This window comes from Coregonus clupeaformis, chromosome 21, assembly GCF_020615455.1.
Source record: "Coregonus clupeaformis isolate EN_2021a chromosome 21, ASM2061545v1, whole genome shotgun sequence".
NCBI classification, from domain to species: domain Eukaryota; kingdom Metazoa; phylum Chordata; class Actinopteri; order Salmoniformes; family Salmonidae; genus Coregonus; species Coregonus clupeaformis.
Window position 1 is genome coordinate 16,303,805 of NC_059212.1, and position 13,561 is coordinate 16,317,365.

General features: G+C 43.2%; 2 protein-coding genes across 3 annotated transcripts; both read left to right on the forward strand.

The window, feature by feature from the left end:
* Positions 1-205: 205 nt before the first annotated feature.
* buc (bucky ball) lies at positions 206-3,787 on the forward strand. Its single transcript, XM_041841199.1, has 7 exons — positions 206-274; positions 493-549; positions 625-783; positions 888-2,579; positions 2,708-2,818; positions 2,953-3,054; positions 3,145-3,787. Exons 2-7 carry the CDS (start codon positions 543-545, stop codon positions 3,174-3,176), a joined length of 2,103 nt encoding a protein of 700 aa, XP_041697133.1. The 5' UTR covers positions 206-274; positions 493-542; the 3' UTR covers positions 3,177-3,787.
* A 5,502-nt stretch (positions 3,788-9,289) lies between these two features.
* On the forward strand, positions 9,290-13,561 carry LOC121534626. 2 transcript variants are annotated; one of them, XM_041841201.1, is made up of 6 exons: positions 9,290-9,347; positions 9,556-9,839; positions 10,085-12,340; positions 12,989-13,096; positions 13,180-13,293; positions 13,466-13,561. In XM_041841201.1, the coding sequence occupies exons 2-6, from the start codon at positions 9,563-9,565 to the stop codon at positions 13,492-13,494; spliced, it is 2,784 nt and encodes a 927-aa protein (XP_041697135.1). In that variant the 5' UTR covers positions 9,290-9,347; positions 9,556-9,562; the 3' UTR covers positions 13,495-13,561. The 2 variants fall into 2 exon arrangements, with proteins under 2 accessions (XP_041697135.1, XP_041697136.1); XM_041841202.1 differs by having other exon boundaries at positions 9,309-9,347; positions 9,561-9,839.

The following is a 13,561-nucleotide window of genomic DNA, read 5'->3' on the forward strand; positions in this document are numbered from 1 at the left end:
ACTGAGGAAACGTCGCAAAGCTGCAGTGCAGTACATTGATTTGTGAGGTTTTGGTGTCACCTTGTGGTGAAAATGACTAATTGCCTAATTTGCCTGTCAGCTCACCTGAAAGATATTCAGTTGATTACACACTAATTGGTGTGGGGCGCGCGTGTTGCACGCGCTGTAGGTGATAAATTTGATGGAGAGGGTGAAGAAAGGGAGAGTTTTGTGTTGCGCTCGTTTCGTGCACGCCTACGGTCTCACGGTTTTCTTTTGACCATCACGGTCACATGTAAGTCCTTATACATTTTTGCCCACATCATTTTCATGTGTATAACTCTAATGTAATTGCATAATACTTATTTATTGTTGTTCATGGATGCAGTCAGATCGTTGCCTTATTTGAATGGAAGGCATAGCCTCTGCAGCACACTACCAGTTTCAACACAGATTTGAAATCTAATGATGTGTGTAGGTTTACGTTAACTTTTTGTTTCCTCTTTGCACTAGAATTGCGGTGTATAATATCCTGTGCTGTATCTTTCAGCTCTGACCAAGCAATGGAAGGTGATTGTTATTTAATAGGTTACTGGTTTTGATCAACTGAAACATCTCAACTGACTTATTTTCTCTTTGTTTCAGATATGAATAACCCTTCACACTCAATGGGAGTTGGGCAACCGCACCATCCAACTAATCACACAAGACCATTTTTCTATGTTCAACCACCAACTCAACCTTATTATAATATGTATCAATGGAATATCAATCCATATGGCCAGTATGGTCTTCCCCCATCAGGTACAATGGCACTAATTTTTCTAAAATCTTTAAAATATCAAATCATTTGTTTATTTAAAATGATAATTCTTATACAACTTATAATATTGTCTTTGAATTTCCAGTTATTCCTTATGGACGTCCATATATGGCTCCATATCCATATACCGGTATGCAGTATCCGGGATATGTGGTTCCACAGGCTCCGATGCAGCCTGTTGATTACAGTAGGGTGTTTAACCCCCACATCTCCTCTGCGACCTACGACGTCCAGTTCCGCCACCACTACCAGCAACAGGCCTGCGTTCGGCGAGAGACCGCTTGTTCTGAGGTTCAAACCGATCCGAGCGATGCGGTCCACAAGCTGATCGACAGCCTGGACAGGCTCAGAACCAGTGAGAAGCCACCTGAAGACAGTGAGCTAAACCCTAACTCTGACCTAGGGTCCCTAACCTCTGAGACAACCATCTCTTCCTGTGGGATGACCATATCTTCCTCTGGGAATGTGGAAGACTTCTGTGGGCAGGGTAGGGAACTGGAGTTGAGACCTCTGACACAAAGACAACCCCAGCAGGGTAAGGGGAGGCAGAGGGACTCTCCTCTGGCCAGCAGCGTATTCAGTGACTCTACTATTACAGCGGCGGTCTATGATGCAGAGTCCAGCCACAGCTGCCTGGAGGAGCTGGCCAAGCACGATTGCTGGTCCCTGGGCTCTGGGGTGCTGCCCATTGACAGCTCTTCTGTCCATGAGGAGGAGAGTCTGGAGGAGTCTAGGCAGCAATACCACTCTGAGAAGCTCTGCCTGAATACTGAAGAACCTGGGATAGAGGGACAGTCCAGAGAACATCCTGATCCTCCAGAGGATGTAAAACATGACTCTGGGGCCTTGACACAGAGCCTTGAACTGAATGGGGCTTCACATGACCACCACTCACTTGACTGTCTGGCTCCAGAACAAGATTGTGACAAGGTTCTGATTCCATCCCACTTGGCCTCTGAGCTGAAGGACCCTATAGAAAGTCTAGCCTCCAAGGCAGAGGACTTGCCTTACAGAATCCTCAGGCTGCCCTGTGATCAGGTAACAGGCATGCTGCTGGACGATCCACTGTGGTATGTTGACTCTGCTGCATCCAGTCTGGTGCCTCCACCACAAAGCAATCTGTCCACGCTTGGGAGTGCCTACTACTATAGCTACTACCCACAAGTGGCCCAGGAGCGCCAGAGTGTCCTCAGCCCATCCATAGACGAGCTCTCCTCCAGAGACGAGCTCTTCTCCACTGATGTCGAAGACGTTGACCTGATCTCTGGTGGTCACGTGTACATGGGAGGCGGCAAGCTAGCCGAGGCAGCCTGCGACACACCTGATCTCTCTGGTAAGGAAAACGTACCAACTCAATCCAACCCAGTAGAGGAAAGTTTTGCAGCTTGTTCTAAGACCTGTCTCAGCTGTGGCCTGAGCCTGGCGGAAGAGTCGAGGCCAGGCAAATCACAAGGGCCATGCCATTATGTGGAGCGGGAGGAAACGGAGGAAGATGACTACAATGAGGAGGGAGGGGAGCTGTTGAGCGCCTGTCAGGTGCCTGTGAAGAAACCACATCACCCTAACAGAGTGCCTCAGCCCTCTGCTCGCCAGTTTCCTAACAGTAAACCAAAGAGGGGCTGCTGTGAGGACCACCATGAAGTAATCTGTCATGAAGAGCAGGAGCACGGTTACCTCTGGAGTTTTGACTGCTGTGAGGACCACAAAGCTACTGTCAAAGCTGACAAGCATAAAGGGAAAGGAGGACCAAGAAATGCCCCATGTAGGCCTTATAATGGTAAGATTCTTTCAATTTCTTGACATAGTCTGAAAATGTCCCTTTCTAAATAGTGTTTTACTTTTAATCCTCCGATGTCATTCATTACAAATGTTAGTTTGTGATTGTGAAATTGTCATGTTTCACAGAGAAACCTTGGAGAGAGGGCACTGTGGGATCAGACCAAGATAGTTGGGGGAGTTCTGGTGCCAAATATAAGCCAAAGTCTTGGAGACCGTACAATGGGTCACAAGAACAAAGTGAGTTTCCTTTTCAAACTTCTGAGTTACCCATCACATTGATCAGTTCTCTACTTTTCACTAGTCATTCACTGTTTGACCTGGCCATTATTGGCGTCCCATCCCGTGCTTCCCTCCCTCTCTGTATCCTTCAGTGAGACCCCCACGCAGAAGGCCGTTTGTTCAGCAGAGGCCCAGAAGGACTGACTATGACGATTACGAAGAATCAGAGTTCTCTCGCTGCCAGAGGGGCAGAGGTAAGGGTTCTTGCAGTATTATAGATGCTGCTACTTTTTTGTCACATTTCAAAATTATCACACATTAACCTTTTTTCAATTTTTTTTCAGGGACCACAAAGAGAAGAGGCACAAGATATTAGCCTATTTAAGAATTGCACCGCCCTAATATATTTCTTCTAAATGTATTACCTAATATATAAATTCACTTGCACTATGAAATGCACACAAAACACATTGTAATAAATTAATAGACACTCGTAATGTTTGTATAAGTGTTAAAAAAATAATCTAAGGCAGCAGTTCAACAACTTGCTGCACAGTAGATGCCTGCATTTCCAGTGCTCGATGATGGTAGCCATGTTGGACGCTGTGTGTTCATCCTAATCACAGCCTGGGCTGCAGCCTCACTGGACTGTACTGTGACACTAACCCCATGTTGACCTGCAGACCAGACTGGACCTGGGAGGTGTAGGTTCAGTCTACTCTGCAGCTTTTAAACTATTTTCAGTGTCAAAGTGTCGCTCACTGAGGATGAAGCTCCGGTAATAAGATGTATCAAGCAGTGGAAATGCAGTGGCATGGAGAGGAGATGTAAAAAAGAATTGGTTGGCTCTAAGAGCTTGTCTAAATGTGTCTGGTTTTATTATTGTGCAGATATTTTAAACATCGCAGTGTAATGTTGACAAACTGACATCTACTTGTCTGCACAGTGTTGTTGTGTCATTAAAATCCTTGCATTGCACTTTAAAAACCTGTTTTTTTTTATTACATTAAGAGCAACATTCATCAACATGAAGAATAGTTTGATGCCTCAGTTTCATAAAAGCTGTGGTTAGTGCTCTACAAATTGGATCAGTAATAGACATTTGTTAGGCCCAAAATGTCATTCTTGATGGATAGCCTTGCATTATAGACTTCATGGAAGAGCAGAACACTTCACATCTGTACTACTTGAACAGCCTTTATCATTGGCATGTCTATGACTTGTTCAAGGTCATCTAGAAGCCAGCACAGATTTATGTGATCGCCACAGGAGTTCTTTATTCTGACCTTCAATTCTGACTATTTTAGGGGTGACATGTTGGATGACTACCACTAACCTCACACCTCCTGAAGTTTCACCTTGATCATTGGATAATGGAGACAGTAGACCCAACTATACTGAACAAAAATATAAATGCAACGTAGTGTTGGTCTGTTACATGAGCTGAAATAAAAGATCCCAGACATTTTTCATGTGCACAAAAAGCTCCTTTGCCAAGATAATCCATCCACCTGACAGGTGTGACATATAAAGAACCTGATTAAACGGCATGATCATTGCACAGGTGCACCTTGTGCTGGGGACAAAACCCCACTAAAATATGCAGTTCTGTCACATAACACAATGCCAAAGATGTTTTGAGGGAGTGTCCTCCAGAGCTGTTGCCAGAGAATTGAATGTTAATTTGTTGAACATAAGCCTCCAACGTGGTTTTCGAGAATTTGGTAGTATGTCCAAGAGGCCTCACTTCCGCAGATCACGTCTAACCATGCCAGCCCAGGACCTCCAGATCCGACTTCTTTACCTGCGGGATCGTCTGAGACCAGCCACCCGGGCAGCTGAATAAACTACCAAAGAATTTCTGCGCAAACTGCCAGAAACCGTCTCAGGGAAGCTCAACTGTGTCCTCGTCATCCTTATCAGGTTCTTGACCTGACTGGAGTTTGGCGTCGTGACCGACTTCATTGGGCAAATGCTCATCTACGATGGCCACTGGCACGCTGGAGAAGTGTGCTCTTAATGGTGGAATCCCGGTTTCAACTGTACCGGGCAGATGGCAGACAGCGTGTATGGCGTTGTGTGGGTGAGTGGTTTGCTGATGTCAATGTTGTGAACAGAGTGCCCCATGGTGGCAGTGGGGTTATGGTACACTCTAAAAATTAGGGGTTCAACAAGGGTTATTCTAAGATCTTCAAAGTTCTTTGAAGAACCTTAGGATTCTTGGCACTGAAAATTGCACACAAAAGGTTCTTCCAAGAACCCAATAGGAGGTGGGGTTCATCGAGGAACCTCCTTAGTTGGTGGGGGTTCTTGCAGGAACCTAACTGCCCAACTGAAACATTTGGATTTGAATTTGAAAGGACAGCAGGTGTAGGCACTTAACTGAAAAATGTAAAGATCTCCTCGATTTAATGTAAGGTTTGTCCCTTATATGATCTAAATGTATATTGTTTTCTGATGACACTATCCATCTTTTCATATTTGTGCAAATCTTTCTAAAACAGAAAATGGACAATTCAATGGATAACAATCAACAAAGAGGTAAGAATATGTACTGTAAGCTATAAGAATATGTTGAAGGCTAACTGTATTGGGTGCAGATTACTGAACTGCTCACTTTGTGTCTGTAGGTATACAGACGAGGAGGCATACAAAGGTATGTCAATTGGTATTGGTATGTTATGCAGATCAGATGTACCATCCTCCTCCCTTACCTCTTCAATTAATATCACATAGGCCTCTACATTATGGACAAGGTGTGTGTATGAAAACCATTATTAAAACAGTTTTTTTCATTCACATTTACCATAAAAACCAAGGTATGAATACTGTTGTGTGCATGTTTTGTTAATCGTCTGTATAACTACTATTTTTGGGATTCATAGACTTCACCCTCCCTACACCTCTGATGAATATAACAGGAAACCTGTTCGATCACCATGCACTGCAAAATCATTCTGGCTATGGATATGGAGAACATCAACACATTAACATCAACATGCCAGAGGATATACTCATTGGACTTGGGACTCTGCTTGGAGCTTTTCCTCATATTTTGATTTTTTTATTCTGCTTTGCCACTAAAATCATAATAAAGACTGACAACTAAAATATTGTGTTATTGTTAAGTGTATTATTATTATTAATAATAATAATAATAATAATAATAGGGGGGGGGGGTAGTTCAAAAAATTTACCCCAAAAGGTTATTCAAAAGGTTATTTGAGGATCCATTAAAAGGGGTTATTTGAAGAAACCTTTTAAAGAGTTATTCGAAGAATTTATAGGGGTTCCCCCACAGTTTCAATTTGAAGAACCCCTAAAGGATCCTCCAGGAACCTTTACTTTTTAGAGTGTATGGGCAGGCATAAGGTATGGACAACAAACACAATTGCATTTTATCGATGGCAATTTGAATGCACAGAGATACAGTGACGAGATCCTGAGGCCCATTGTCGTGCCATGCATCCGCCGTCATCACCTCATATTTCAGCATGATAATGCACGGCCCCATGTCACAAGGATCTGTACACAATTCTTCTAAACAGCTTCTACCCCCAAGCCATAAGACTCCTGAACATCTAATCAAATGGCTACCCAGACTATTTGCATTGCTCCCCCGCCCTTTTTACGCTGCTGCTATCTATGCATAGTCACTTTAATAACTCTACCTACATGTGCATATTACCTCAATTACCTCGACTAACCGGTGCCCCCGCACATTGACTCGGTACCGGTACCCCCTGTATATAGCCTCGCTATTTTTATTTTACTGCTGCACTTTAATTATTTGTTACTTTAAAAAACATTGTTGTTAAGGGCTTGTAAGTAAGCATTTCACTGTAAGGTTTACACATGTTGTATTTGGCGCATGTGACAAATACAATTTGATTTGATTTGATTTGACAATTCCTGGAAGCTGAAAACGTCCCAGTTCTTCCATGGCCTGCATACTCACCAGACGTCACCCATTGAGCATGTCTGGGATACTCTGCATCGATGTGTACTACAGCGTGTTCCAGTTCCCGTCAATATCCAGCAACTTTGCACAACCATTGAAGAGGAGTGGGACAACATTCCACAGACCACAATCAACAGCCTGATCAACTTTATGTGAAGGAGATGTGTCGCTCTGCATGAGGCAAATAATGGTCACACCAGATACTGACTGGTTTTCTGATCCACGCCCCTACCTTTTTCTTTAAAGGTATCTATGACCAACAGATGCATATCTGTATTCCCAGTCATGTGGAACCCATAAATTAGGCCCAAATGAATTTATTTCAATTGACTGATTTCCTTATATGAACTGTAACTCAGTACAATCTTTGAAATTGTTGCATGTTGCGTTTATATTTTTGTTCAGTGTATTTTGTAAAGCAAATGAAAGTTGGGTTTAAAAACTACAGTATAAAAATCTGGCTTATTATTGAATGACTCAGCTTTAATCAAATGTTTTAGCACACGAGCAAGAACTGTTCAAATACATGACACAATTTAGTTTGGATGGGCGCACTGTGAGGGCAATACTTCAGGTATCGGATAGCTGTGTAAGATTTAGATTAATAAGCAATGTGTGAAATAGGGTTTGATTTTAGACTGGGCACTCCTATAAAACATGTGAGCTTGTTTTGTCACAATGCACTACAAATGACTGAATCAGCATGGAAGTAAAGCTGACAGAGTCATATGCACACTCGACCCCACTGAAACATCCCAGCTTGCAAAACAAGTGCACCTTTTGTAGTGTGATCTCTAGGGTTGCAAAGGGAGGGTATACTGGAAACTTTTTAAGTTTACCAGTAAACTACCAAATGTACACTACCGTTCAAAAGTTTGGGGTCACTTAGAAATGTCCTTGTTTTCTAAATAAAAGCAAATGTTTTGTCCATTAAAAGAACATAAAATTGATCAGAAATACAGTGTAGACATTGTTAATGTTGTAAATGGCTATTGTAGCTGAAAACGGCTGATTTTTTATGGAATATCTACATAGGCGTACAGAGGCCCATTATCAGCAACCATCAGTCCTGTGTTCCAATGGCACATTGTGTTTGCTAATCCAAGTTTATCATTTTAAAAGGCTAATTGATCATTAGAAAACCCTTATTATGTTAGGACAGCTGAAAACTGTTGTGCTGATTAAAGAAGCAATACAACTGGCCTTCTTGAGACTAGTTGAGTATCTGGAGCATCAGCAATTGTGGGTTCGATTACAGGCTCAAAATGTCCAGAAACAAAGAACTTTCTTCTGAAACTCATCAGTCTATTCTTGTTCTGAGAAATTAAGGCTATTCCATGCGAGAAATTGCCAAGAAACTGAAGGTCTCGTACAATGCTGTGTACTACTCCCTTCACAGAACAGCGCAAACTGGCTCTAACCAGAATAGAAAGAGGAGTGGAAAGCCCCGGTGCACAACTGAGCAAGAGGACAAATACATTAGTGTCTAGTTTGAGAAACCGACACCTCACAGGTCCTTAACTGACAGCTTCATTAAATAGTAACCGCAAAACACCAGTCTCAAGGTCAACAGTGAAGAGGCGACTCCGGGATGCTGACCTTCTAGGCAGAGTAGCAAAGAAAAAGCCATATCTCAGACTGGCCAATAAAAAGGAAAGATTAAGATAGGCATTCTGAGATATGGCTTTTTCTTTGCTACTCTGCCTAAAAGGTCAGCATCCCGGAGTCACCTCTTCACTGTTGACCTTGAGACTGGTGTTTCAGCATGAATTGTTTTTACACACTTCTATTTATTTTACTATGTCAATATGTGTTCGTTGTAAATGTTTTGGCCCCAAACTGGTGGGAGTTGTGGGAAAAAGTCAATAATTAGAAGAGTTGCATAGTTAATTGAAAATAATGCCATTGTTGATTATATGCTTGTTTCATTAATTAGGCTATTTTCTCTTGAACCATATGATCTAATCCCCCTCAAACTCAACTCTGGACCTGGAAGCCAGTTCCACTGCATTTTTTCATTGCTCCCCTCTTATCAGGGACTGATTTAGACCTGGGACACCAGGTGGATGCAATTAACTATCAGGTAGAACAGAAAACCAGCAGGCTCCGGACCTCGTAGGGTAAGAGTGGAATACCCCTGGTTAACCACTAGAAACTCAAGGACAATATGGACACAGATATAAAAATATATATACTATATGAATACATTTTGTAAAAAGTTATTCAAGTATAAATTACATTTTAGTAGATGCTCTTATGCAGAGCGACTTACAGTTAGTGAGTGCATACATTTTTCATACTGGCCCCCCGTGGGAATCGAACCCACAACCCTGGCGTTGCAAGCGCCATGCTCTACCAACTGAGCTACAGGAGGCTACCTGTTAATTACCTAAATTACAGAATATCCCAGTAACTTTGGTAAATTACCGGTAGCTTTGGTAAGACAATCCAAATAAGGAACTGTTTTTCAAACTGAAACCACACCTCTCGTAATCATCTACTTAATGCCAGGTGTGTCTAGCTTCCACTTTCAATCAGTGTGTTGTTAGGCAATGCAAGTTGATCTATTGTTTTGGTGGTGATCAGGTAATTTCTTACATTTGTGTGCTCTGTATTGGAGTTATTTTCTTATTCAGGGTAATTGGAGTTAATAGGTGTAGTGTCACCATTTGTAAGATGCACTTATTATTATTCAATGGTATTAATTAATAACCTGAATTCACTCAATCACATTGTCAGACTTGTCATTGATTCAATCTATTTCCTTATAGTTACCATCTCTTTCTTTGCCTAGTTTAGTTATGGCAGCAAAGCCGTTTGAAAATGGGCCGCATGGTCAACATGCGGTAGCAAGGCCCCTTGGGCCACGCCAGCCAGTTCCTCAGCCCAACCCTGATACACGGCACCCAGTGCATGGACCCCAAGGACCAGGGCCCCATCTGACCGAACATCCGCCCCATCGTGTGCACCAGCCTCGACCCTACTTCTACGTGCAGCCTATGCAGCCCCCTCCTCCTCCCCTCTACCACTACCAGTGGCCAATGCCCTACAACCCATACTCTGGCTTTCCAGGGATGGGTAGGCTTTAATCCTTTTTCATACTCCGTAGTATAAATGTTATGAAATATTCAGTCTGGGAGTATAAAGTAATATTTATGATAAGTAAACAAAATGTTTGTTCTGATTAATCTACCACATTGTACAAACTCAAATGTACACCTCCATAATTTGAGGAACCCCATGTTTTTCAGCTGTCTATTTTTATTTAAACAATTGATTCAATACAATCCAATGATACTCATCCCTTCTAATTCTGTCTTTAGGTTACGGTATGCCGGGTATGGTTATGCCACCGTTCCCTCCCCACCCATACATGGAGGCTCCGGGTTATTTTCTTCCACATGCCCAGCTGCACCCTGCGGAGTACAGACGATACCAGTTCCCTCCTGCTGCCATGGTCTACCAGAACCACAACAATAGGTCGAGAACGTTTTACCAGAACACCACACCCAGAGAGACTGTCAACTCCGAAGTACAGACTGAACCACCACCTGAAGCGGAGAAAGACTGTGCCCCCTCGGCTGCCCCTCTGGCTGGGTCAGACTCTGGAAGAGGCACCGACTCTACCAACTCCACCACCCCATCCTCGCCAAGCTCCAATGCAGAGAAACAGAGATGCCCAGAGGAAGAACCTAATTCCCCCATTGCCTCCAAAACTGGATTCCAGGGGATGGTGAGGGGCCAGGGTACTGGCACAGACCCACCTGCAGGAACGAAGACCATCCACTCACGTAGGACCTCCATAGAGGAACTGGGGAAGCCCGTCCATGGTGGAGGCCACCTAGTGCATCATGTGTGGTCAGTCTGCTCTGCCGATGGCATGGTCCCGATGTGTAGCTCCTCTGACCAGGAGGATGAGGTTATCATGGCTGAGAGGCGTGTGTCCTCCTCCTTCCCAGATGTGTTGATGGGTGGAGGGTCGCCATCTTCCAAAATGGAGGGGGCACCCAAATGTGGTCAGACTCTCACCCAAGAAATGACACATGAGAATACCACAGAGGGCTACAACGTGGTCATGACAGGAAGCTGTGAAGGCTTTCCGAACTTAGAGAATGGTCACTACAAAATACTGAAGCTACCTTTTATCTTTCATGACTTGATGACTGAGTCAAAGGTGAATGAGTCTGTGCGGTCAATGGAGTCAATGGCACCATATGTCCCTTCTACAGAGTGGCTGATACAGAATGAACTGATGGAGCCAGAAGATGTGGCACAGGAGTCGTCTGAGAAAGTGTCAGATGATCAAAGCCAGATGTCATTTCATTATAGGCAGGTACCGGAAAAGTTGAATGAGTCAGTATGGTCAGTGCAGTCTTTGGCCCCGTATATCCCCTCCAAAGAATTGCTGGTAGAGAAAAAATCTGATCCTGCTAACGTCAGTCAAGGCCTCCGAGCCAGTCAGGTCATGGCTATAACAGAGAGGAGGAGAAGTCGGAGGTTTTCGCTGACTTTAGAAAACTTGAAAGAGGCTGAGAAAATGTCTGACGAGAATGCTACTCCATGCCAGGAGTCATTCCATTATAGCCAAATACAGAGAAAGGCTAATGAGTCTGTTTGGTCAGTGCAGTCTTTGGCGCCGTATGTCCCCTCCAGAGAGTGGCTAATACAAAATGAGGTTCTGGATCCTGAAGAGGAGACTGAGAAAGAATCTGATGTGAATGTCAGTCAAGGCCTCACAGCCACCCAGGTGTTGGCTATAACCGAGAGGAGGAGAAGTCAAAGGTTGTCCCTGTCATCGGTAGACTCTCTTCCCCCTTATGTTCCCTCTTCCTGTTGGCTGGCCGACATGGGAAATGTGTACTACTATAGCAAGCTCCCGCTAGGATCTGAAGAGAATAAGCACGTTATCCGCACGCCAATGGATAAATTCACCCCATCAAAGGGGCCAAACATGAACTCCGAATCTCTGCCCAGCAGCAAAAGGGAGAGCAAACTTCGACGCAACCTACACATGGAGCCTGTGGAAATAGCCAATGTGGATGGTTCACCTATTCTGCTCTCAAGCAAAAGTGCAATGATCCCAAGTCTTGAAGGATCATTGAATAGCACTCAAGGGTCACTGAAACCCAAGGCTCAATGTAGCCCAAATCTGAAGGCTCAGGAAATTACAGAGCACAGGGCCCAGAGCCCTCCCTGCTCTCCAGATGACCCTGAAACATATGCCTCCAAATGTATGGCAGGAGACAAAGAGTCTGTTTACAGTTGTCCAGGTCCCTGCAACCAGGAAATGGAGACTGAAGAGAAGGAGCCTGCTGTACCCAGTCGACAGGGCTGTGAGCAGCTGATCACAGATGTTAGGATGCTAACGGCTCCTTCCTCAAACAGACACTTCAAGGTGTGTGGTCTGAAGTGTTCAAAGCTACAGGAGAGGAACTGCTCCTGTCAGGAGCCAAAGCTAAACGTAGGGAGTTTCAGGAAGAGCCCCACAGGCAGACTGAATGAGGGAAATGTGGCCCCTGATCTCCTCAAGCCTCAGGAGCAGCAGTGTCACATTTCACAGAATCAGAAACGACAGATTGGTAAGAGGGCAAAGCCTGCTTTTTGAAAATGTCTGAACTTTGTCTGAATTACTGTAGGATTTTGATGTATTCTCAGTGGTGGGAAAAAGTACCCAATTGTCATACTTGAGTAAAAGTAAAGATACCTTACTAGAAAATGACTCAAGTGAAAGTCACCCAGTAAAATACTACTTGAGTAAAAGTATTTGGTTTTAAATATACTTAAGTATCAAAATTAAGTGTAAATAATTTCTTATATTATGCAAACCAGACAGCACAATTTTATTGTTTTTATTATTATTTGCAGTTAGCCAGGGGAACACTACAACACGCAGACATCATTTACAAATGACGCATTTGTGTTTAATGAGTCCACCAGATCAGAGGCACTAGGGATTATCAGGGATGTTCTCTTGATAAGTGTATGAATTGGACCATTTGCCTGTCCTGCTAAGCATTCAAAATGTAACTAGTACTTTTGGATGTCAGGGAAAATTAATGGAGTAAAAAGTAAAAGTTGTCAAATGTAAATAGTAAAGTACAGAAAAAAAACGACAAGTAGTACTTCAAAGTATTTTTACTTAAGTACTTTACACCACTGTGTATTCTTGCACATTTGAAACAATGCTGGAAAATGACACTAATGTACATTTTACCTTTCTCCTGCAGATTCCAGGAGAGCAAACAAGGCCAGGCCTAGTCATGAATCTGGTGAAAATGGATATGGCCCAAACAATAACTCAAAGAAACGGAGACCATGGCAAAATGGACCACCGGGTATGTTCGACATATCATTATTTTCCACTGTGTTGGTGTTTTCAATGCTGAATACATGATGGTGTTATTGGTTTCGTCTACAGATGGAACACAGGCACAGACTAACCCATCAAACTCCTTTGGACAGCGGAACACCCAGAGGAATGGCTACCAAGAACCCTGTAATGGGTATTATGGCAGATCTGGAAAAACAAGAGGCAAGTAGAACTATTTAACCACCTTCATGAATATTCCAAGATGAAGACTTATGCTGGAGATCGAATATCATTTTTGAAAAGACAAAGCAGATCCTATATAGAAGATATTAAAATGGTTAATTGATAATGAAAATTGTCAACAACTTTGAAATAATGCTATTTTTCTCTACAGGAGCAAATGGAAAAAACCCAAGGTACTGACTGACCAGACTGTCACCAAGTGACTAAGACATTTTAATAACCCTATTTATAGGCCTACCTCAAACAA